The 26,427-nt window shown below is 42.4% G+C and overlaps 1 protein-coding gene across 5 annotated transcripts in view; it reads left to right on the top strand.

The window, feature by feature from the left end:
- The window catches only part of NALCN (sodium leak channel, non-selective), a 303,303-nt gene that overhangs the window by 220,799 nt on the left and 56,077 nt on the right, over window positions 1–26,427 (top strand). For all 5 annotated transcript variants that reach the window (XM_025000161.2, XM_059892311.1, XM_059892312.1 and 2 more), the window contains one exon: window positions 8,857–8,930. In XM_025000161.2, the coding sequence (XP_024855929.1) occupies window positions 8,857–8,930 (74 nt within the window). The remainder of the gene's footprint in view (window positions 1–8,856; window positions 8,931–26,427) is intronic.

Genomic DNA, 26,427 nt, shown 5'->3' with positions numbered 1-26,427 from the left:
TTATTGAAATAACTTAAAATCAGAAATCTTGACCCATCATCTAAAGCCTCCTTTTTACAAAAGTCACATTTAAGACATTTTTCAAACCTTCCTGACTTGCTAGTACAATGATATTCACCTTTATATACATTGTAATAGGTCTCTTTTAACATTGCTACCACTGACACTAGTCACCTTTAATTTTATTTTTTCCTTTCTAAGCATAATGTCGATTCTACAAATAAGTTTATTTTATGGAAAGAAACATCTTGCCGTGCACAGGATCTGTCATATGCACTTTGGGATTAATTTTCAGTTCACAGGTGCATGAAAAATTCAAATACAGATAAATGAGATACCACCTTCAACCTGTATAATTTTAAGTAATTGCTTATTTCCAATTACTATATTTTATGTAGGAGACTTGTTCAATAAAGTGGTTCATTACAATAATTATACTACACTCTTCCCGCAGAATGACATTCATCAAGGCTTGCTCATTGGACCATGGTTTGGGGCTAATGGATGTGTTTTTATAAATGCTTTCCCACTTAATATCAATCTGTCAACATTTTCAAAGTGAGAAAAGAAAACTAAGGCCTCTCAAACTTTTTCCCACTTAGCAACAGAAATGTATTGTTGACAACTCCAAAACAGAAAAGCTAGTTGAATGTTATAATATTTGTGGGTCTCTTTCTCAAATAAATATGAGTGGCTCCATTTTGAAGGTTACTACAGTGAAAGATTGTTCTTCAGATATAAGCAAGGAGCACCCCAGAGGAATCTAATATTCCCTGATAGGCCTGTGTTTACTTCCAGTCGATTAAATAAATTGAATTAATGTTCCAATTAGCTAAAAGTTGTGACGGATCCCTGATTTTAAGATTCAGTAAATGTGAAATATAAATCCGGTAAACCATCCTGACTCTAATGGGTTAGAAAGGTCATTGATCTCTTTTAATGCTTCATTGTTGTTATTCTGAAAGATCAATTATGCTTACATAGAGCAAAGGAAGAATTTGGCTCGTTAAGATTTTGCATTAGGCATTGGGACAAGTAAGAGCACGTTGTACGTGTAAATGAATTCTTTCAACTCAAGCAAACAATGTTTTATTACAGTAGAGTTTTCAAAGTGCTTCTTAATTTTTCTTTTATTTAATACTGCTTTGTAAATACTTTTAAAATAATATGATATTTCGCATAGACATCATGATATAGTAAAAAACTGTCCAGTCCAGAACTCTATTCATAATTCTGCAATCTATTATCTGAGTAACCTTAGAGAACCTAATTTTTGTGAACCTCAGATCTCTCATCTGTTAAAAAATAAAAAGAGAGAGAGATAGAGAAAGAGAGATAATAATACCTACCTATGAGGATTAATTTGAAGATTAAGTTTAAAATATGTAATATAGTACCTCACCATATGATCAAAGAGCCAAAGAAATGAATAAGGATTTAACGGATTTGAAATATACAGTTTACCAGTTTCGTGTTATGACCATTTATACAATTCTTCATTCAGTGACTAAAGAATATGCATTCTGATTCAAGAACACATGAATGATTTACAGAACATGACCATTTACTACACTTTGAAGGAATTCTGAAGAGAAACCAAATCAGTATGTTAGGCATCATTTGGCCAACATATAATAAAGTTAGAAACTAAATAACGACTACAAAAAAAAAAAAAAAACACCCACACATTAGAAACTTTAAAACCACTTCCAAATAACTGAGGGAGTATGGAGGAAACCACAATGGAAAAAAAAGCTTCTAGAACTGAAAAATAATGCATGTTGTATATATCAAACTTTGTGAGAAGTAACTAAAGGCATTTTTAGAGGAAAAATCATGGCCTTGAATAAAGTAAGTAAGGGAATAAGTGCTGACATTAACCTTCCAAGTATTTAACTCAAGTGTTTAGAAAAGAATCAACCAGCAACACAGTAAGGCAGCAGAGGAGAGATAATAAAGCTAAAAGCAGACACTAATTGAAAAGGAGAAAAAGAATCAATAAAAGTGTCAATAGAACTGTGTTCTTTAAAAAGACTAATAGAAGTGATAAATCTGCAAAATTCAACAAGGGAAAATTAAGGAGCCTTCCGGGAAAGTGACAGAGACATTGGCATAGTTTCTTAATCTCCTGTAATTCCCATAGGAAAATAAACAGAATGCCTATATAATGCACCAAAGTCTATAAACAATACTTACAACAAACCAAGGTAAGCCACGAACTCGAGGAAAAAGCAGGTTCACAAACTGAGAGCCACATGTTTGGAATGGTGCCTTAGTCTGTTTGAGCTGCTATAACAAAATACCACAGACTGGGGGGCTTAAACAGCAAACATTTATTTCTCACAGCTCTAGAGGCTGGGAACCAAGATCAAGGTGTCGGCAAAGTCAGCATTTGCTCCTTTTCCTGAGTCACGGGTGTTTGCTTTCTTGCTGTGTCTTCACCTAGTAGAAAAAGGAAGAACATCTTTTCCTGGTCTCATAAGGACACTCATCCCCTCTTAGGCACTTTATCTTCATGACCTAATCTAAACCTGATTGCCATCCAAAGGCTTCTCTTCTAATAGTGTCACACTGGGGTGAGGACTTCAGCGTAAGAATTTGGGAGACACAAACATTCAGTTAGTAACGCGAGATATTGGTGTCTGTAGGGAGGAAGCCAAGGTTAGTTACAGGGCATCAGATGCTTCTGGGAACAGGCAGATACCCTCTTCCTTCCACACTGAAGGAAAACATCCAGGAGTGGGCTCAAAAATAACAAGAGTGGTCAAGGAGAATGCAGCCTCAGAAAAAGTTGGTGCTGGCAGGAGGGAGTGGAAACAACCAGGAAATCCCAGAAATAAAGCCGCCTCGTTTGATCCCTATTTACATACAGAAGAGGAAGCCCTGAAATTAGGAGAGAAATACTGGAAATATAGGAAAACAAGTTTTGCCTGAAAATGAGCAACCAAAAATCATCAAAGTCAAGTTCCATAAAAAAGTTACAAGTAAAAGATTACAAGTTAAAAGTTACAAGTATAAGATTATGAGGAAGAGAAGTCTGTCCTGTGGACCACGAAAGCTGCCATAAGGACACTCACAATGAGCTCAAACTGTGCCATTGTAAATTAAGTGAAAAGATGTTGCATATCGCATAAGGTTAGGAGAGAAACCTAAGTAAGAATTAGAAAACTTCTGGCACTGAGACATGTAAAATATCATGTATGAAACGAGATGCCAGTCCAGGTTCCATGCACGATACTGGATGCTTGGGGCTAGTGCACTGGGACGACCCAGAGGGATGGTATGGGGAGGGAGGAGGGAGGAGGGTTCAGGATGGGGAACACATGTATACCTGTGGCGGATTCATTCTGATATTTGGCAAAACTAATACAATTATGTAAAGTTTAAAAATAAAATTAAAAAAAAAGAAAAAGAAAAGTAATCATCTGTCCTATTTGTGATCATAAGCAGTTATCTTATCAGTTCAGTTCAGTTCAGTCGCTCAGTTGTGTCCAACTCTTTGTGACCCCATGAATCGCAGCATGCCAGGCCTCTCTGTCCATCACCAACTCCAGGAGTTTATTCAGACTCACGTCCATCAAGTTGGTAATGCCATCCAGCCATCTTATCCTCTATGAACTCTGTCAGAAGTCAAAATGAAAAGTTTACAAGGACAAGTAGCTTTTTGCTTTTTTATCAGTTTTTAACTCAACCCTGAATGTGTGTAAAAAAGTAGAGGCTTACATAAATCTAGCCTTGGTAAATTCAAAAAAATTGACATCATTCCAAGGATCTTTTCTTATCACAATGAGGTAAAAAAAAAAAAAAAAACTTCATACGTAAGGTGCTAGGACTCAGGAAAGAACTGTAAATAAAAGCAATGAATGCTAAATTAGAAGGAACATAACCTGATTGCATACATCAGTTGATGCTTTAAGAGAAAAAGAAAGTTAAGGAGTGGCAGTTGTAAGAAATCAGGAAAAAATGAAGAAAGAGATTGAAATGATTTAAAAGAAAATGGCAGACTGAAGAAAGTAAAACATGTCCTACCTCTGTATCTTAGGAGTCCCAAAAGAGGAAAGCCAAAGCACCAGAATAGAAGAAGTACTCACATTTTCTGAAATACACAAAGATTTGAAAGTATGTGTTGAAAGCATACATCATTTATCCAAAAACATCAATCATGAATGACCAGAAATAAGACCTATTCCAGAAAAATTACAGGATCTTAAATTAAAAAAAAAAATCTAGCTCCAAAAAACAAGTGATTATTTGTTTATGAAAAAGAAAAGAACATTTAGATTCCCATCAACCTTTTCAGTAACAATGCTTTGTGTCAGAAGAAAATAGAGTGACATATAGGATGGTCAGAGAGGGTGTATGTGATCTAGGTTTTTTAATAACTAAGAAAACTGACTTTCAAGATGTAAGAATGTAAGTAATGTATGATGTAAGTAATATTGTGCCCATGAGCCTTTCCTGAAAGACCCTCTAAAAAACATAAGTGCAGACAAGCATTATTCCAAAAACACTCGGCTGGTTTTCATCATTTCAGGTGCCTGTCAGTATCTCCTGCAGCCAGAAGAGGGCACTGCACAGCAGCGTGGCTCTGAGTTCCCGATGCTTAGGGCCTGTCCTTGGCTGAAAGAACTGTGCAAGGCTTTACTAAAGAAATCAAATAACTAGATCATCCCTATATAGGCCTTCTTTATTTGCAGAAAGAAACAACAGTTTATAAATACATATCAAGGCTAACAGATATAGATACCTACACAGATCTATGTAATTCTCTACATCTGTATCTATAGAAGATCTAGGTATCTTTCTTCTGTCAAGAATCTCCCAAAGTTGAATTGAATTTATTCTATTACAGTATTTATACTTCCAGTTTATTCTGATGTTAGTTATAAAATCAGTTCTCAGCGACTCCTTGGTATGAATTACAAATGTATTCTGACACTTTTATGTATAGAATAGATAAGTAATAAGGACCTACTGTACAGCACAGGGAACTCCACTCCATGCCCTGTGGTGACCTAAATGGGAAAGAAATCCAAGGAGGAAGGGATATATGTATACGTATAGCTGATTTACTTTGCCGTACAGCAGAAACTAACACAACATTGTAAAGCAACTGTACTCCAATTAAAAAAAAAAATTCTGTTTTGTTCAGTTCAAGTGTAGGACAAGGGAGATCTGGAGGCTCTTTAGAAATCATTTAGAAACCTTTGGGCTTCCCTGGTGACTCAGAATCTGAGTAAAGAATCTGCCTGCAATGCAGAGACCAAGGTTCGACCCCTGGGTTGGGAAGATCCCCTGGAGATGGAAGTGGCAACCCACTCCAGTATGCTTGCCTGGAGAATCCCATGGACGAGGAGCCTGGCAGGCTACAGTCCATGGGGTCACAAAGTGGGACACGACTGAGTGACTAGCACTCTCACTTTTCTTTAGAAATTACAGGCAGTGCAGAAATAATTTTATAAACAATAGAGCAGGTACTGTCCCCAGTTTCTGCGAAGGTGTCTCCCAACATGAAGAGCACTGTGTTAAGTGTCAGCTGCCCTGGTACAGGGCCTGTAGCTGGGTGATTGCGTTCAGGCCATCATCTTACACTAAGGGAAAGACACAGCCACGGCCTGGGCCCTTTCGTGACTGTGTGAACACCTTTCACTGAGTCTGCTGTCTTCAAAGGGACTCCACTCAATGTTCCTAAGGAGATGTGCTGTTAAATCAATGCCCAAAGTCACTTGTCAGTCGAGGGGATAAAATGTAAGAAAGCTTTATGATTTGATCACGGCAAGCGGGCTTTTGTGTGTTACCCTGAAAATGTAACTTTTCAACAAAATGACTTCCATTCTTGTTTCCTTGTCTATACGTTAATTTATTCTCCCAAGAGTTCTAGTGAATAATGAAACCAGCTCCATTTTTCATTATTGAGAACAGATGAGTATACTGGCTCTCCTCACATGAGAGAAATTGCCGGTGTGTTCATGACGGGCCTTCATGACGGGCCTGCCGTGATGTAGGAAAGTCCTGTTGCTTATGGTGACGTCCTGCAGGCTGTCACTTGTGCTGGGATGACCAGCTCTTCCCAGCTCTGGCCATGTGGCCATGTGGGTTGACATGACCGAATCTGTTTCTGGGTTTGTCCGCAGCCTGGGGCCCTGTGACTTTGCACCTCAAGTTACTCATCTTTTGTTCAGCAGACCCTGGGTGGTCTGTCTTTCTCTGAATACAGAGTTGTTCAGTCTCCTGCTTGATCGTCTTCCCTCAACTTTGTTTGGAACACATGGTGCCTTATAGTATTTCCTCCACTCACCTTGCTGGAAGGACCACCTGACTCAGCACTTAAGCGGATAGTTTGCACCAAATTAATCTGCCCTGTGCACACATTTCCAACTTGAGTCCTTTACCCACTGCCTCCTTTGCCTGTAGAAATCTCAACCAGCCTCCAGGCCTAGTACGACTTCTACTTCTTCAGTCGAGTCTTTGCTAACTATTTCAGACACGCCTGGCTCTCCCCCACCCAGAACCTTACCACCCCTTCTCATCTTTCCTACGTCCTTCCTGCATATCACCTAACACTTTAGTAACTACTGTGTCCTGCTTTTTTCTGATAATCTCATATGTCACAGCCTTCTCTTCACAGTTACTCCCCTACATACAAACCTTCAAGTTGCAAACTTTCAAAGATGTGAACGTGTGTTCCCATACCCAGTCACGCACGTTAGCTCACGGGTCTGGTGGACATTGTCGGCGTGTGCATCCTTTACAAGTGACTGCGCTTTTCTGTGCCTTGCTGTCAAGACTATGTAGAGCACAGTGGTGCAGTATCTTATTTCTTGCCTGTTCACTCGATGCCAGTCCTGTATGCCAGCTGGTGCACCGCACTACTGTGCTTTTCAAGGTGTGTGTGTGTGCACGCTCAGTAGCGTCACTCATGTCTGACTCTTTGAGACCCCGTGAACTATAGCCCACCAGGCTCCTCTGTCCATGGGATTGTGCAAGCAAGAAGACTGGAGTGGGTTGCCATGCCCTCCTCCAGGGGATCTTCCCAACCCAGGGATCAAACCTGGATCTCTTGCATTGCAGGCAGATTCTTAAGCACTGAGCTATTGGGGAAGCCCCACATTTCATGGTACTATACTGTAAAGATTAAAAGTGTTCTCTTTATTTTTTGTGCTTGTTTTTTATGTAATATTTGTGTGAAATGTATTATAAACCTATTACAGTACGGTACAATACAGCCGATTGTGTTAGAGGGGGGCCTCAGCTAACTTTGTTGATTGTTGTTCAGTTGCTCAGTCGTGTATAACTCTTGGTGACCCCATGGATTGCAGCACACCCGGCCTCCCTGTCCTTTACCATCTCCCAGAGCTTGCTCAAACTCATGTCCACTGAGTCAGTAATGCCATTCAGCCACTTTATCCTCTGTCACTCCCTTCTCCTCCTGCCTTCAATCTTTCTCAGAATCAGGGTCTTTTCCAGTGAGTTAAATCCTTGCATCAGGTGGCCAAAGGATTGGAGCTTCAGCCTCAGCATCAGTCCTTCCAGTGAATATGCAGGACTGATCTCCTTTAGGATGGACTGGTTTGGTCTCCTTGCAGTCCAAGGGACTCTCAAGAGTCTTCTCCAACACCACTGTTCAAAAGCATCAATTCTTTGGTGCTCAGCCTTCTTTATGGTCCAACTCTCACATGCATACATGACCACTGGAAAAACCACAGCTTTGACTTTGGACATAGTCCAAATTTGTTGGACTTATGAACAAATTGGACTTATAAACACACTCTCAGAACAGAACTCATTTGTATATAGAAGACTTACTGTATAACTAGGCTTTTGGTGTCTGGTAAGCAAGACCTCAGATTCTAAGGAACTCTTTATCTCCAGTAGTCACTAAAATCATATTAAGGACTCAGTAAATCTAATCTGTTGATCAAAATGAATAGGGCTTTGTCTGAGCACTGTCTGTGGTCTGCACTACCCTTCCTGGTCCTGAATCTTTCCAGGCTGCTGTGCTTCTGTCCTCTGCCTCTGCCCCTTTCCCACCCTCTCTGGCTCCTCTATACGTGCCACCAATCACCTTCTGCAACTAGGAAGCTGAGTTTGGGGAGTGCGTCTTCAAGTTTGTAGCCAACCTCCAGGATTGTTTTTCTCATCCTTCCCCCTGCAGTAATTTCATCATGGCAACAAGGAAGAAACCTTTAAAGTTCATCTCATTTTTGTCTTCATGTCTGTAGGCAAAAAAAAACTCCTAAACTCATCATTCAGATTAGGATTGGGTCAGAGGCCCGGAATATTTTACTGAAATATTAGGGAACATTTTACTGAAAGATGGCGATAGGGGTCCGGTAGTCATTGCAACCTTGAATTCTTTGAAAACTGAAAAGCCTGTGTGGTTGGAAGGAGTGCTCAGTCATGTCTGATTCCTTGAGATCCTGTGGCTGTAGCCCACTGGGCTCCTCTGTCTATAGAGTTTTCCAGGCAAGCATACTGAAGTGAGTTGCCCCTTCCTCCTTGAGGGGATCTTCCTGACACGGGGATCAAACCCGCATCTCCTGCATTTCAGAGGGTTTCTTTATCACTGAACTATCGGGGAAGCCAGATGTAGGGACATTTTATTACCAATGAGCACAGCCAGTGTGTTGCCCCCATAGCTGTGACATGTGGCTGAAAAAGCTTGTTTGCAGTTATATTCAAATAAAGTAGGAGTAGAAATTAAAATTAAATGATAGAATCAATCATATGAGGATGCTTTAGTGAAAACATTCATGCCTAATGTTTTAATAGTGTAGCTGTTTCGTGTATGTAATGATCTTTTGGTATGTTTCCCCTTTACATTCTGAAACTAAAGTCACACTCATAATTTTACAGCTTCGCAAGTCAGTCTTCAGCATCAGGGCAAGGAATCTTCTAGAAAAGGAGACTGCAGTCACGAAAATCTTAAGGTAACACCATTTAACATTGATACACAATTAAACACAAGTAGGGTTATATGAAACAACAAAAAAAAGCTGTTTCTTTAAAATAATGAATAATTTTCTGAGTATTCATATATACTTCCTGCTAGAAAGTAGGTTTGAGTAACTGTATGCTTAGAAATAATGTTAAACACATCACTGATGTCTTGAAAAAGTAATATTTTACTAACTCAATTGGTCATTTTCTCTTTCATGCACTTAAACATAAATTTTAAGTACGGACAATGGCAGAAAGATGGAAATAACTTCTCCTTACAAGTATTATGTCTTTTGTGATGTCTAAAGGACAAATCACAATTTAAGGGGAAAATGGTAAACGGGAAAGCTTTCTGTATTTTTAATTTGAGTCACAAAACCCAAAATTTGTATTCTTTGTCATTCGAGAAGAACTCTGCCCAAAGTGAAATGAGTGGCAGACTTCTGCCGTTGTTGTTACTTATCAGCTCTGGGAACAAGGTTATGATCTAAAGAAACTGTAGCTGCCTCTCTATTTTACTCATGTGCTGCTGCTGCTGCTGCTGCTACGTCGCTTCAGTCGTGTCCGACTCTGTGCGACCCCATAGACGGCAGCCCACCAGGTTCCCCCGTCCCTGGGATTCTCCAGGCAAGAACACTGGAGTGGGTTGCCATCTCCTTCTCCAATGCATGAAAGTGAAAAGGGAAAGGGAAAGGGAAGTCACTCAGTCGTGTCTGACTCTTAGCGACCCCATGGACTGCAGCCTACCAGGCTCCTCCGTCCATGGATTTTCCAGGCAAGAGTACTGGAGTGGGGTGCCATTGCCTTCTCCATATATGAACACAAATCACAAAATTAGATCATAATTCATAAAACTAGATATTCTGTCAGGTGGGTTCATAGAAGCTTGAACCTAAATATTATAGATGCTTGAATCTAAAATATTAAATAGATAAATATGGTCAGTTATTTCTGAAGTGTAGTCCAGTTGGGGGTAAAGAGATAATTAAGAAGAATATGAATTTTTAAAAATTTTATAATTATATATCAATGTTAATAAATTTAAAAGAATTAATACCACAAATAAAGTGATTGTAATTTATTAATTTATTTAAAATCAATGTATATTTAAAATCTGTAAGAATCAACAGCATATCCATTTTAGAATACTTATACAAACATGTAATTTTAATTGAAATCTGCCTTAAAGTATCAGGAAAGAAAATTGAGTGAGCTACTTAAGCATATTTTCCAAGACCATGTTATAAAGTAGCATGATCACTATAAAAATGCATAAGCATTGGAATATAATTTATTGGTGTGTGTATTACACAGATGTGAGTAAGAAATGGGCTTCCCAGGTGGCTCAGTGGTAAAGAATCTGCCTGCCAATGCAGGAGATACAGATTCAATCCCTGGGTGGGGAAGATCCCCTGGAGGAGGAAGTGGCAACCCAGTCCAGTGTTCTTGCCGGGAAATTCCATAGACAGAGGAGCCTGGGGGGCTACAGCCCGTGGGGTCGCAGAGTCGGACACGACTGAGCAACTAAGCACACATGCGTGTGTACCTAAACACTGGAGGTGGAGTGGTTGACCAGGGAACAGATCAGTCCATAAAAGGAAGCTCTCTCTGCTGCTGCCGCTACGTCGCTTCAGTCGTGTCCAACTCTGTGCAACCCCATAGACAGCAGCCCACCAGGCTCCCCCATCCCTGGGATTCTCCAGGCAAGAACACTGGAGTGGGTTGCCATTTCCTTCTCCAGTGCATGAAAGTGAAAAGTGAAAGTGAAGTCACTCAGTCGTGTCTGACTTTTAGCGACCCCATGGACTGCAGCCTACTAGGTTCCTCCATCCATGGGATTTTCCAGGCAAGAGCGCTGGAGTGGGGTGGCATTTTCCTTGCCTTCTCCAAGGAACTCTCTCTAAATGGTGCTAAAGAGAAGGAGTCTGTTTCTCTTCCACTCCACCTGCATTATTAAGAATAGTGGAGTTTGGGGGCCACATTGCTGGGCATATGAGATCTTAGTTCCCTGTTTAAAGTCTGGAGAAAGTGATCTTTGGGCTGCCCAAAGTCTGTACACAGGATACTGGACTTAGTGTTAGGGGACTCTATAACTTTGAGCAACTCGCTTATCTGACCCCTGTTTTCTCATCTGCCTTTGAGGTATAGACTGCCCAAAAAGGTTATCTGAGTAATTGGCTGATGAAGCCAAGTGAAATGTAATATTTACTATGAGGAAAACGCCCAGTTCAGCAGTCTTAATAATGACTCAGAAGGGGTAGGTCAAGGGTGAATATTCATAAGTTTTGGGGCTTAGGTTTCAGTGTTTTTAGTGGGGAAGTCTGGTTGAGATTAGGCAAAATTCTTGATATAAGGGTCTAGATCATTTTGCAGTGTGTACAAGTATTGAATCATTATGTTGTACCCTGAAACTAATATAATGTTTTACATTAGTTGTTGTTTTAGTCGCTAAGTCATGTCCAACTCTTTTTGATCCCATGGACTGTAGCCTGCCAGGTCCTCTGTCCATGGGATTTCCCAGGCAAGAATACTGGAGTGGGTTGCCAAGTCAAACCCAAGTCTTCTGCATTGGCAGGTGGGTTCTTTACCACTGAGCCACCAGGGAAGCTCTATGCATCAGGTACACCTCAATTAAAAAAAAAAAAAAGAGTTTAGTACTCTTCAGGATATACAGGGAACAAATACTATTACTCCATTACTATTTGGAGGAGGGCAACACTCCGGGTCGGGAATGAAGAATAGGTAACACACGTTTAGGTGTCCACTGCCTTTAATGCCCTTTCCACTCTCTATGGCTCAACAGTTCAGTCATCAGCTATTGAGATGGAGTTTGTATTTCTGTTATTTCACTTACCTTCTTGATTTGGGAGTGATTTTGAGAAGAGGGAAAATAAATGGTGACTCTGAGCTGCCATCTTTGCTGCAGAAATCTATTCTATTCTATGTCTTGAATTCTTAACCTCCCTGGTGGCTCAGATGGTAAAGAATCTGCCTGGGATGCAGGAGACCTGAGCTCAAATCCCCTGGGTCAGGAAGCTCCCCTTGGAGAAGGGAATGGCTACCCACTCGGGTATTCTTGCCTGGGGATTTCCATGGACAGAGGAGCCTGACGGGCTGCAGTCCATGGGGTCACAAAGAGTTGGACACAACTGAGCAACTAACACCTTCATTTTCATGTATTACCTTTCAAAAATAAATATAACTGATTTTGAGTAACAGCATTCTTAAAATGTTTAGGGTTGGTGGACCCAGCTAGGCAGGGTCTCGGCCTGAGTCTTAATGAGAACCAGTCTGGACCGGTGTGTCCAGTGGATGACCTGTTTTCTAGAGAGAGAAAACAGTCCTTTAGTCTGTAGTTCAGATGAGTGGATTTTCGGAAAGTTCTTGAAGCTAACAATGAAATTACTTACTTGTTATGGCCTTAAATTCCTGGACAATCATTTTCCTGGAATGAATATTCAAGTCCTATTAATGGAGGGGTCTTGGTTCTTAGTACTGATATTGAAGCTGTGGAATTACCAGGGTTCTCACTTCTCAGGGGACCCACATTTTCAAATATCCATCTTCTGTTTGAAACAGGATCTGAGTTATTCTAGCAAAGAACATGCTGTATACCTCCCTATGAACAGGAAATTCTAGTCCACAAAGAAAAAAGACTTTCAGAGAGAGGCTAGAGTGTTGAATCAGTGGTGGGGTCACCAGTGATTTCTACATATTATAATCTGAATATAATTCTACATAATATAATCATCTTTCAGTTGTATTTTTCTACTTATTATTTTTTTGAAATTAATGTGTGCTTTGAAAATTGAAATGAAATTCTGGGTATGTATAGAAACACTTCGATGAGAAACAAAAGTAGGGCATTTTAACAGAACTTGAGAACACTGTCAAAAGCTTAAATGCAGCTGTTTCACTTGGCACTAATGGGCCAGGCTTACCTGGAGAGTCTTGTGAGAAAGAAGATGGCCCTAAATTATAAAATCCAAGGTTGCTATTAAATTCACTCTTGTTTTGACTTTGGCTACACTGTTCAGCTCCACTAGAGAAAGCTTTCTTCAAAAGGCAGTGACCTTTATACCACATCAGATGAAATCAAAACACCAAGCAGTGAGCTTTCAAAAGCATCGCCCCCTCTCCTGAGATTTCTCTAATTTGAGCCCTGAAATTGAGCAAAAACGCATTATCATTCCTGTGAGGCTGAATGCATCGAGAAATGTCAGAATAAAATAATTAAACACGTTCCATTATTTCAGAAAGTTCCATCCTTTTGCATTTCACCATCAGTATCTCTTTAGCTAGGAATCTTATAACCTCTCTGAGTGCTCAGTCCAGTATGATTTTTGTAATGTGATATTTGGATCTATTATATAATTGTCTTTTCCATACACTGAATTAATATGTTTAAAATATAATTGAATGCTACTTACTGTTTAGAAACTAAATATATTTAATGACTTACTGGGTCAGTTTTTCTCATCACTTTTTTCAAAGTTTATTCCTTAAATTGTTCCTACACTGAAGACATGGACATTTTAATATAACAAAACAATATACCAAAACTGAGTAGTATCTCTCTCTCTCTCTTTCTATGTGTGTGTGTGTATAAATATACATATATATATATATATATATATATATATACACACACATTTTTTTTTCAATCTTTTGGCCACACCACACAGCATATGGGGTCTAAGTTCCCTGACCGGGGATCGAACCTGCACCCTCTGCATTTTGACCCCATAGGATTACCAGGGCATGTGTATCAAGTACTTACTCAGCAACCCTGTAGCCCAAATAAGTGAGAATCCTGGCTCCATGCCTTCTGGATGTCTGACGTTGGGCAAGTTGCTTATGTCTCTGCACCTCTGTTTTCTCTCTCTTAAATGAGGTCTGTAAATTTATAGCCCCTGACTTACAGGAGAGGGTTACACAGGTTGGTATCTGCAGTTGATTTTCCATTATTGGGAACAAGTTAGGGGAGACCCACGGTTGCCCCTGAGGGACAAGCAACTGACAGCTACCTTTCAAAGCTGATCCTCCAGGGCTTGCTGCAGAATGTCCACTGTTGTCCAGCAGAGGCCAGATCTGAGGAGCATAAAATGCTTTTGACACATCAGTGTACTCTTTTTCCGGGTTGATCCCAAAGTCCTTGCTTACCCAGCTAGAAGCAGTGTACTGCTGCAGCTCATTTGAGAAACTTCCCTGGTGGCTCAGTCGGTAGAGAATCCACCTGCAGTGCAGGAGATCTGGGTTCAATCCCTGGGTCAGGAAGATCCTCTGGAGAAGGGAATGGCAACCTACTCCCGTATTCTTGCCTGGGAAATCCTATGGACAGAGGAGCCTGGCAGGCCACAGTCCATGGGGTCGCAAGAGTCGTACATGACTTAGTGACCAAACCACTGCCACCACCAAGCTTTGCTAGACTGGCTAACATCTTCAGGGTATCATCAGATCATTTGTTTAATTCATTTGCTGGATGCTTATTTTCGGGTATAGTTGTGAACTAACAACAGATTTCTCAGCCCAGGTTAGCATCCCCAATAGCCGATGGAAACTCCTGGACATGGAGAACTGTGATCTTTGTAAATGCCTAAAGGGAGGCTGTGAAAGTCTCCATTCTGCTTGGATAGGCCAGGAAATAAAATAGTCCTGTCTCAGAACCTACAGAGGCATTGGCAGGAAGCCTAGTCAAACAGGTAGAGACCAGCATCCCACAGAGAGGTTTGGGGGTGGCCGCAGGTGTTGGTAAAGTGGAGCCTGATGGGCTTGGCAGCCGGAACAGTGACGGTGAGCAGGATTTAATTGAGATCGTTGGTTCAGAGGGGCTGGTGCCCAGGGCAAGGGAGCAGCTGAACAGAAGGTGTGACTGCCAACAGGGGCACCATGGGCAGACCAGGGACCACTGGGGCTGGGACACGCATGGCATCCTCTTCTGCAGGGGTTGTAATTCCTGCCTGGAACCTTCCACGTGCACATAGCGTTGGCGCTCCATAACTTCAGGATTGTTGAGGGCTTAGCTGGGGTAGGTCCTTCCTGGGCCGTGGGCTCAGTGAGGTATTTCTCTTGATCCGCTGGCATCTCTGAGGGTCTTATTCTCCCAGCTCTCTCTCCCCAAGGGAGATGAACTGACATCTGGACTCTTCCCTAGGATGTAAGCATCTAAATCTTATTCCCCTGGAAGGGGTGGCAAACCTAATTTTGAACCATGGAGGAGAACATAGAACTTTCTAGAGGAAGAAATTCAAATTAAATATCAAAGATTCCCTCCAAAGTCCACCTGTCCTTATGCACTTCACTAGCTGTGAGAGCAGGGGAGTTTGAGGAGAGGACAAAGAGCCTCTTCATCCTCCTCTGCCTTGTCTTGTCTAGACTGGAGCTGCCAGTTCTCTGAGAAGATTCTCAGGGAGTCTAAGAGCGCTTTGCAATGCAGAGCACGATTTCTTATCCCCTCGGCTTTTTCCCATGGAACACATTCTCCTTTTCAAATTATTGTTTCATCTATTAGCCCAGGAGTTCAGCAACTTCTGGGTAAGGTCACGGGAGTTCTGTGCAGCTCCGTGCCCTGGGCACGGCTCACAGGGCATGCACAGCATCCCCGAGAGGATGCGAGGACCGTGCACGTCCCAGAACCCGGGGCCAGACTTGCCAGAGCTCAATGAAACCTGCTTCAGCCCCTGGGGGCTGTGGTGCACCAGGAGGACCCCGCAGACGAGAGGAAGCAGGCTGAGACTGGTCAGCCTGCCGACACCACGGCAAATGTTTATAACCATCATTAGCAAGAATAACCTGAAGTTTTAAGGAAAGAGAGTATGGGGCATTAATGTACCCTTTATTAATTAAATTAAATTATTACTATCTGATTTATTAAATAGATGTATTAATATATTGACTATGTTTAGAAATACATAGATTTTTAGTATGACTCTATTAGTATTGCCATTACACAGTAATCAAATATTTCATGTAAATATTAAATACTATTGTAAATATTTATCTGTGATTTTGTTAAGTCTGCCTAACTGTTGGCTTTCCTTATGAAGATTTTCCTGGTACTTAAAAAACTTGTAGACTGGTTGGAAGACCATTTGGAGATATAGAGACTAAGTAAATGGGTAGAAATTAGCTGTATTCAGAGAACAATAAACTAAGGCAATAAGATATGTGGGAGACTTCCCTGGTAGTCCAGTAGTTAAGACTCCATGCTTCCACTTCAGGGGCTTGGGTTCAACCCCTGGTGGGGGAATTTCTGCATACCATATTGTGCAGCCAGAAAAAATAATTAGTTAATTTTAAAAAAAAGAATCCATGGGTGCTTGCATTTGAATAAAACACAAAATAGTGAAAATTTCAAGGAGGCAAAATATAACTTAATTGAAACAATATATTCTTGTTTTGTTTGCTTTTACCAACTAAACTTTCTTTGCTTGCAGCTGCTGCTGCTGCTGCTGCTGCTAAGTCGCTTCAGTCGTGTCTGACTCTGTGTGACCCCATAGACGGCAGCCCACCAGGCTCCTCCGTCCATGGGATTCTCCAGGCAAGAACACTGAAGCGGGTTGCAATTTCCTTCTCCAATGCGTGAAAGTGAGAAGTGAAAGTGAAGTCGCTCAGTCGTGTCCGACTCTTTGCGACCCCATGGACTGCAGCCTACCAGGCTCCTCCGTCCAAGGGGGTTTCCAGGCAAGAGTACTGGAGTGGGGTGCCATTGCCTTCTCCCCTTTCCTTGAACTTTGAAAAATGTTTTATTGAGATATAATTAACATATGTATTAGTTTCAGGTGTACAGCATAGTGATTCTAGGAGGTTTGTATATCCTATGAAATGATCACCACAAAGGAGTCTAGGTAACATCCATCACCTTACATAGTAAAATAATATATTCTACTTTTCTAGGTAGTACCTGATTTGTAGTAATCAAAATATATTTCATTGACATAGTATATGAATTGTAGATTACTTTCAGATAAGCCCCCAAAGTGATTGTATTAATACTATGGATTAGGAGAGCTACTATGAAATTTTACCTAACCGATGTGGGAAGATATTTTGACTAGGTTTTTCTTTTACTGTTTTATCATTGATGGGTAAAGCAGTAAGTACTAGAGGAAGATGCATGTCTCTAGAAAAATCAGTTTGAATGGTTTATGCAGCATTTGGCAGATTTCGTTTTTGGTATTAAAAAGCTCAGCCTTTGCATGGCAGTTGGCATTTTTCGGAATCCTCAGCAAGGTTCACCACACAGTGAATGGTACAGGGTTTCAGATATTTTATTTGCTGAATTTCAATAGATGCACTAAAGGCATGGATTTCTCAAGAGGTCATTTTCCTTCTCACGTATGGTACCTGTGTACGATAAGACTTAAGGCTTCTTTCGTTTTTCGATCTAAAACAGTGAGGTCTGGTTGTCGGTGTATTTACATGTCTACGTATGAAAACATTTTCTTGAAAAACACAAGATCGGAAGGAACTGATTCTCTGTGGCTATTGAAGAGCCGTTCTCAGGCCTGGGCTGACTCACGAAGGAGCTGGATCTTCAGTACGATATTAACTATAAACCTATAAACAAACGCAGCTCTTCTCTCATTGCCGGAGGCCAGGAGCGAGGAACTCACCGTTAGCTTTAGCATTGTGGAGGCAGGTGAGAGTCCTTCCCAGGAAGCACTCACCTGTTCTCTTCCCAGGTTCTGAAGCCATGGTTTTACGTCATTACCCCTGAAGGACTATCTCTCTATTCTCTCTTGATGTTGTTCAGCCACTCAATCATGTCCTCCTGCTTGCGACCCCATGGACTGCAGCACGCCAGGCTTCCTTGCGATGTCCTCCAATGTCTCCCAGAGTTTGTTCAAACTCATGTCCACTGAGTCAGTGATGCCATCCAACCATCTAATCCTCTGCCGCCCCCTTCTCCTCCTGCCCTCAATCTTTCCCACCATCGGGGTCTTTTCCAATAAGTCTCTTGATGTGACTATCTTACATTGACCACATCTGATAATACTTTACAAGGGGACCCTCAAATTCAACGTTCTATGAAGTCATATTACCATGCCTTTAGATGGTAATGACATTTAATACTGGACACTTAATATCATGTAATTTAACTTCTCTATAATGTATGAAAGTAATTTGAAGACTCACAGGCCTCTGTCTTTCATTATCGAACGTACAGACTTTGCCTATCCCGTGTCCGGGAACATTAAGAAAGAAGATGTGGAGACAGCTAAGAAAGAAACCAAGGACCCCCTGCTACCGTTTCTATAAACAACTCGTGGTGTTTAAAGGCTAATAAAGCCCCAAGATCTCTCTTAGAAACATCATCTTTGGGCCACTCTTAAAATATTTTAGATGGAGACATGTCAAGAAAAATAGAGACAATTTCTTAAGACACGATTCTCTCCCCTCGACCTCCATAGAAGATTTTATATAAATATATGGCTGTCATATAAGGGGTAATTGAAATTCCACAACACAAAGGCAAGGCAGAGAAGGGTGGGGGGGAGTCAATCTTTCATATTTTTTTTTCAAAGGCTTGGCAAGAAACCAGGGGTAATATTTTTGCAACTGGGAGTGCGTATTTGCTGAAGAATATTCCCACGTTTGAGTCATCATCAGGGGTCCTAGTCTTGTTTTACTTTCAAAGGTAGAGAGGGCGGAACGTTAACCCCAGCTGGGAGAAGGAGCATGCCCCACTGTCCTTCTCCTCCAGGGAGCAGGGATAAAGGGATTACAGATGCCTGCATAATAGAGAATTTCCTCACTCAGACAAGACAAAAGGCTTCATTATTTTTCACCAGACCCTTGAAGCCTTGTGCCTTCCCGTTCCAGAAGCCAGGCAAGCTGACCAAGTGTTTTGTTTTGTTTTTAATTTTAAGCCCACATAATGGAGTTTCTAAGAACCCAGGCTTCAAGGACTTGCCATTATGAAGGGATAAAGGAAAGATATTGAAGACCTTCACGTCACAACTCTTAGGGTCTCCCCTCTGCCCAGACGAGCCAGACTGTCCCTGGAGATCAGTGTGTGTCTTCAACACCTGAGCATTGTCTTCCTTCCACGAGACCAGAAGGCATCTAAATCCTTATGAAAAATGTAAAGCAGCAAAATAGAATTGAATCTTCGAGTACTTTTCCTTCGGACTAGGTTTTTTCCTGAGTAACTTTAACAACGGATGCATCTTATTTCTTGTTGGTAAAAGAGTAACAGTCTCAAATTCCTCCCTTATTTACTATTTTGGTTTGGCCGTAGATTGCTGTAAGACACGGTATACGGTGACCTTGTTCCCAGTGATGGTTTGCAAGTTTCTCTTAATAACTTTCTCATAGGATACAGATAAAGATTTATAAGCTTTCTACTTGCAAGGAACACTGTCTGATTTTTTATTCCCGTCTCAGGGTCTCCTCTATCATAGACATGCAGTGTGTTTCTTGAGTGGTGTAGTGTTCAAGTGAAAGTGAAGTCACTCAGTCATGTCCAACTCTTTGCGACCCCATGGACTGTAGACTATGAGGCTTCTCCATCCATGGGATTTTCCAGGCAAGAGTACTGGAGTGGGTTGCCATTTCCTTCTCCAGGAGATCTTCCCAACCCAGGAATCAAACCCGGGTCTCCTGCATTGCAGGCAGATGCTTTACCGTCTCAGCTACCAAGGAAGCCCAATGAATAAAAAAAAAGTAAAAGTAAATGAATAAAAAATAAATAAAAAGTTAGTAGTATTCTAACTTGAGATCAAATTAAGATTATTTAACGTCCCCTTTCAAAAGCACAGTTCAAGCACATGCTGTTTTGTTTGTGATTATTTCCATGCTTCGTGAGCATAAAAGGATCAAAAAAGAAATGAAAATATTTGATCTTTGCAGATGTCAAGGTTCGTTCATTCAACAAATGTTTGTTGAGCACCTACTGTGTACAAGGTGGAGTCATCAGTGACCAGCCGGGGTGTCTTGGAGCTCTTTGGAGCCCGGCACCTGTGAGGATCGGCAGGACCACGGAGAGCGATGTGGAAGCAAGGTCCCTGCCGGTGGGAGATGGGACCTGAGGGGCTGTCAGCAAGGTCCCTGCTGGTGGAAGATGGGACCTGAGGGGCTGTCAGCAAGGTCCCTGCTGGTGGAAGATGGGACCTGAGGGGCTGTCAGAGGCAGACCCTTCAGGACCTTGCCAGTCAAGCTGAGCTTTGGGTCTTCATCTTTTTCTGAGGAGCGATAGGATGTTGAGGATTTTAAGGCAGTGATGATAACGGTATTCATTACCTATTGCTGTGTTGCAAACTACTCCACAATTAGGGATTTAAACAGCACGTGGATGAACTCACAACTTTGGTCAAGAAGCTGGGCATGTGTTGCTTTCTGCCATGTATCAGCATGAGTCAGCCACAGGTATACGTGTGTCTCCTTCCTCTTGAAACCAATACAGTATAGTAAAGCAATCATCCTTCAATGAAAAATAAATAAAAATAAAAAAGGTAGGCATGGCTTTGCGGGGTCTCTGGCTCTGGGTCTCTCACAAAGCTGCAGGCGTTTTGAGGGGAATGGGAAGCATCCCCTTCCTAGCTCGCTTGCACAGTTGTTAAGAAGCTTGTGTGCCTCCTGGGCTGTTGATGGAAGACCCCCATGTCTTAGGAAGGGGGTCTCTCCTTAGAGCAGCTCCCAGCATGCCACCTTCTTCCTCTAGCAAGTGAGAGACTGCAGAAGGTGGAACCACAGTGTCTGGTGACCTCTTCCATTCCTTCTGCCTTCTGTTTGTTAAAAGCAAGTCTCTTAAGTCCTGCCTACACTCAAGGGGCTACACAAGGGCAGGGAAACCAGCGTAACCAACAGTGCAGTCTGGCTGCTCCCACTCAAAAGCCAGTACAGAGGGCGTGCGTGTGTGCTCAGTCGTGTCTCACTTTGGACTTTCCCAGGAAGAATACTGGAGTGGATTGCCATCTTCTCCAGGGAATCTTCCCAACCCAGGGATCAAACCTGCGTCTCCTGAGTCTCTGAACTGGCGGATGGGTTCTTTATCACTGAGCCACCTGGGAGGGTAATATAGAGGGCAGGTTGGTGGAAAGGAAAGTTTGTTTCATTTTGGATGCCAGCAGCTGTGTAGGGGGTGGGTGTGGATTCTGTCCAAAGGCTGACTCCTCCCCAACCCCAACAGTCTGGGGGCACGAGCTTCTATAGAGAGAACGAGGGGGCTCTATACAGCGACAGCACAGTTAGCCCTGACAGGCATCTTGAAATTGGTCATCGGTGGTCTGAGCAGCATCATGTTGATTGGTTTAAGTAGTTAATCTTCAGTTCTAGGGTCGGTTTGTTTGCATTTCTTGAGGCCAGTTCTCAGAACTGTGGCAGCTTTTGGACACGACTTAGCAACTGAGAACACAGGCACTCACATCATGGCTACAGTCAGTTCATCCTGTCGTTCACTTCTCCACCTGGCGGGGGTTTCAGTATCTGTAAGACAACTCACAGGACATGGCTCAGAATATTATCTACAGCCACTGAGAAGGAACTAAGGGTCCTTGACTCTGCTTAATGACTATTCCCATTTGGTCTCCTTGGACTGTTTTCCTTTGTTTCTGTGTGTTCTCACTTCTCTGATTAACCTTCTTCCTTGGCTAAGGTTTTTCCGCAGACAACAGACAGGTGGAGGATGGGCAGCGGGGAGGGCCACAGGGTCCTGCCCCGTATCACCAGGGGGAGGGGACCACCGTCACACCACGGATGGTCACTTCAGACATCACTTTGCCTGTGATAATAATACGTTTGTGGAGACCAGTTAAGAGGCTGCAACGCTGGTCCAGAGAGTACATCTCCGTTCACAGTCAGAACAGAAAAGACTTACCGTCCAATGCAGATGTCCATCAGACTTCCTGTCCTCCACCTCCACCCTCTAAGTTTCAGCATCAACTGTGGCTTAGGACAAGACAGAAGAGTGGCTAACGGAAACTGAAATTTAAATCGAGCATCAGCGTTCCCAAAGCACTTGCATGTTCATAACCTTGCTTGGTCCTTCCCACTCCCTATGAAGTCAGTACTTTCGTCCCCACATTTTACGCTTATGGCACCAAGGCTCAGAGAAGACACATCCCTTGCCTGAGGTCCTGTAGCTCGTAAAAGCTGAGGTCAGAAGTGTTTGATTCCAAACTGTGTGTTTTTGCAAATCATCTTCTCCGTTAAGTCTCCAGACAAAGGCAGACTGTGAAGCCCCTCTGTACTTCTGGGTGGATTTGCTACTCTGAACCTGAGACTAGCAAGTTCTAGGTCCTGCATGCCCCACTACACACACGCGTGCACACACGCACACACATACTCATCACTACTCTCTGTACACCCCTACATCCCCCTGTCTTCCGTCAGTCCCTTCACGTGCCAGGAACTTTGCTTCTAGGAATATGAGTTTGAGTGATAAAATGGGCTGTGAAAAATGCACAGTCTAGTAAGGGAAGTAACTAATGCCGTAAGCATTAAATGACCGAATGACATAAGCATTAAACAAGCTTGGTTAATAACATGGCTACAGGAACATGGAACATCATCCTTTCGTACTTTCCCCTCGGTGAAATGTTTATTTCTCACTTGATGTTACTTATCAGAACCCATGTATATCAGAGTTTGTAATTATATGACACTCATGTCGAAACTCAATTTGGTAGTTCATAGTTTGGGTGACAGTCCACGCTTGCGCATAATAAAATTATATTTATTTTTAAAGACAGTAAAGCAATCTTTTACCATACTTTTGGGTGAACCTTGGCCCATTGCATTAGAAACTCTGTAACCTCTTAGTAGCAGCTGATTGTGCCAGACGGCAGTGACTTTTCTACCAAGCTTATTGTTTTCTTGACTAACAAAATATTTTATGTGTATCAAAGATGGTGACATTGGCTTATGCGTGAAGCTGTTGTATTTATGCAGAAACATCCTAATGCTGCATCTTTGCTGCACCGACCTCAAAGCCCAGGTGTTCTCAGGGCATCCTTCCCCACGCCCTTGCTTCCAGCAGCCCCCCTCTCCCCCAGATCCATAGCCTCCTCTCTGAGTTTCTTGCATCATGCATAGGGAACCCAGTTTGGGCATCTGGTCACCTTGTATTGGGTTGTCCAAAAAGTTCATTTCGTTTTGTGGAAAAATTCAAATGAAGTTTTTGGCCAACTCAGTATAAGACTTTCCCCATATATTTTCTTCTTTTATATCCTTTTTATTTACTTGTTTTTGACTGAGCTGGGTCTTCTTGCTGTACGGGCTTTCTCTAGTTGCAGCGAGCAGGCTACTCTTCACTGTGGTTTGCAGGCTTCTCACTGGAGTGGCTTCTCTTGTTTCAAAGCACAGGCTCTAGGGCACAGAGTTCAGTAGTTGCAGCTCACAGGCTCTAGAATGAAGGCTCAGTAGTTGTGACTGTAACTGCCCTCGTGGGGCCCATGGGCAGACAGTGACCACTGGGGCTGAGACAAGCATGCTTTGTCTGCCCATGGGATTTTCCAGGCAAGAATAATGGACTGGGTTGCCAGTTCCTTCTCCTGGAGATCTTCCTTATCCAGGGATCGGACCCATGTCTCCTGCATCTCTTGCATTGTCAGGCAGATTCTTTACTGCTGTGCCACCCGGGAAGTCCAAAAAAATTTGTCTTCACCCAATTTACTTTGGCCACCTGACGCAAAAAACTGACTCATTGGAAAAGACCCTGATGCTGGGAAAGAATTAAGGCAGGAGAAATGAAGGCTGGGAAAGAATGAAGGCAGGAGGAAAAGGGGGCGACAGATGGTTGGATGGCGTCACTGACTCATTGAACATGAGTTTGAGCAGGCTCTGGAAGTTGGTGATGGACAGGGAAGCCTGGCGTGCTGCATCCATGGGGTCACAAAGAGTCGGACATGACTGAGCAACAGAACTGAACTGAATTTGCCATGAATATGGCCCTCAGTTGTCAGTAAAGAAACCCTAGACTTTCTCTCTGGAGTTTCCTAGTTCAAAAGATGCTGGACCTCCTCAAGGGAAAGAACGAGATTTCAGAACATTTGGTCTAAGAAAAGACTCCACGAAAGGACTGATTGCTGGATGGAGGTGGAGGCTGTTGAGCTTCGTCTTGGGACTAGAGGTGGGGGTGGGATGCTGGGGTGTGAGGCTGGCGGATGACGGCCTGAAATGCCAAAGGGGACCATTATCGCGAAGACACAAGGGCCCCATCTGCCTGATTTCACTCTCCTTGGATCTTGTGGGCACCTTGTAGGCCCGGGGAAGGAGGAGGAACGTCAACAGCCTGTGCTCAGAGAGCAAGAAGACTGGCAGAGGCCTTTCGCCCAGCAACCGGAAACCACAGAGGCTGATGCTCTGAAGTCCCTTGTTACATGTTTTAACTGATCCAGAGTTACAGAGCATTCTCTTCTTTTTTTTTCCCATCAGTATCTAGTTTAAAATTCTTCCGGCTAACAGTGTTTATAACATAGAAGGAAGTGGTAGGATCAGGTTTGGCAAATGTTAAAGCAAATGGTTTCATATGTTACATTTAAGTCTCCATCTTAGTCTGCTTAAGCACAGGTTTTCTGATTGCAGGATAGAGCTAAAAACCAGCCCCGTGACCCCCACCCTGGATGAGTGAATCCCAGAGAAACGGAAGATTCACCATGGACTGCAAAGCTGCATGTCACATGCACGGCTGAAACGCCAGCCTTTTGAGTATTCTTTTCTGAATTCTCTAGATCCAGCAGGAAAGAGAGAGCTGGTCATCAGCCAGAGAGGAAAAGGGGAGCAGCTTTCTCCCCAGCGCTTCAGCCATGCTGTTGGATGGGATGGAGGAGGAGATGTCCTGGGGGGAGGGATTGTCTCCATGGAGACCTGCCTGTCCTGTTCAGTCAGAAGAGGGCGTCTCAGCTGTGGTCCTGACTCTTCTCCAGTAAGGGTGCCCAGGCATCTTCAGACTGGGCTACTGGGCAGGTACCAGCAGTTTTATTTTTTTTAATCACAGGCGTCTTACAGCCAGTTACATTCTACGTATTTCAGACATCAAGGACACTCAACGCAGAAGGGTATTTTATAATCAAGTTGTATGTGTTGCATATTTAAGACCTATAGGTCTCAGCCACTTTAGAGGAGAGTCTTGGGATGAAAAATGAAAGTTAACTAAGAAAGTGGTTGAAGGTTAAGTCTTGACGGTTTATACAAATGACAGGGTTCTGTATATGCCGGAATAACACCGTTCTCCAAGTAGGTATTTTTCAGAATGCCGTCATGATTTTCAGGCCTTTGTCCAAAAAAATAATTCTTAATATACATAATATGAAATCATCCTATACCTTTGTCAACTCAGCTGAATTTACAAATGCATCTTCCTCTTGACCTCATTCCAGTCCTGGAAATAACCACATGTGTGTGCTAAGTTGTTTCAGTCATGTCTGACTGTTTGCAACCCCATGGACTGTAGCCCGCCAGGCTCCTCTGTCCATGGGATTCTCCAGGAAAGAATACTGGAGTGGGTTGCCATGCCCTCCTCCAGGGGATCTTCCCAACCCAGGGATCGAACCCAAGTCCTTTATGTCTCCTGCACTGGCAGATGGGTTCTTTACCACCGGTACCACCTGGGAAACCCAGAAATAAGCATCGTCTCTATATTTCTTTGCTGTTCAATAAAATTTTAATTCTATCTCAAAGTAGCCTATGTAATTGATTAAGCTGAGAAGAGTGATTTGGGGGCCTTATTTCCTGTAATGCATTTACATTCATTACATGTGTATTGCTTTCATAGGTATTCATCACAATGATCTTCACTGGCATCAAAAGTGTTTTTTAAGTACTTGAAAATACACATGGTATCATAAAAAATGCTGTTTTAGGTATGCTGAATAGACATAGGTCTTTTTCTCAAAGATCTTAACTCCAAGATGGACGGTAATGATGTGATTCAAAGCCTCTCTGGAAATGCACTTTAGGAACCATAAATCGGACCGTGTTCTGGAAAGCAGTGCCAGAAGTCCATGGGTTCTGGTTTGAATACCTGTGGTGTCATAAGATTTGCCTGTTACAAAATCACTGCATTTTAAGTCTATGAGTTTTCTTCAACATCAAGGTCTTTTCCTCGCTTCTGGGGTGATGAAATTAAGTGCAAAGGTCCCTCAACTCATTAATGACAGTGTCACCTTGGAACCAGGTCTCTTCACCCTGGAATTATTTTTTTTCCACTCTACTACTATGTCAAGGGACTTCCCGTCTTTTCCAGTTGGACAGAGCTTCCTGGAGAAGCAATGTTTTCTCTCAGAATCATTACCTCACAGGAGTTATCCCCCAATTGTCTTCACTCATTAGCAAATCTGAAGTTAACACAGGCCTGGTTATGGTTTAAAGAGAACATGTTTTTAAAAGCCTTCAGAGTTTTGTGACTGCAAAGAAAGTGGTCCCCTATAAGCCACAGGCTTTAAAGCTGACGTTTCTCTAGGTATTTATTCCAGTTTTAATTACCTGTCCTTTCCATTACTTTTCTACCTCTAACTTTTCACTTTCTTCTTTTCCTAGCATTCT

The sequence above is a fragment of the Bos taurus genome, chromosome 12 (genome assembly GCF_002263795.3).
Source record: "Bos taurus isolate L1 Dominette 01449 registration number 42190680 breed Hereford chromosome 12, ARS-UCD2.0, whole genome shotgun sequence".
NCBI classification, from domain to species: Eukaryota; Metazoa; Chordata; class Mammalia; order Artiodactyla; family Bovidae; genus Bos; species Bos taurus.
The sequence above is the reverse complement of the archived record's forward strand: the minus strand, read 5'-3'. Positions and strand labels throughout refer to the sequence as shown.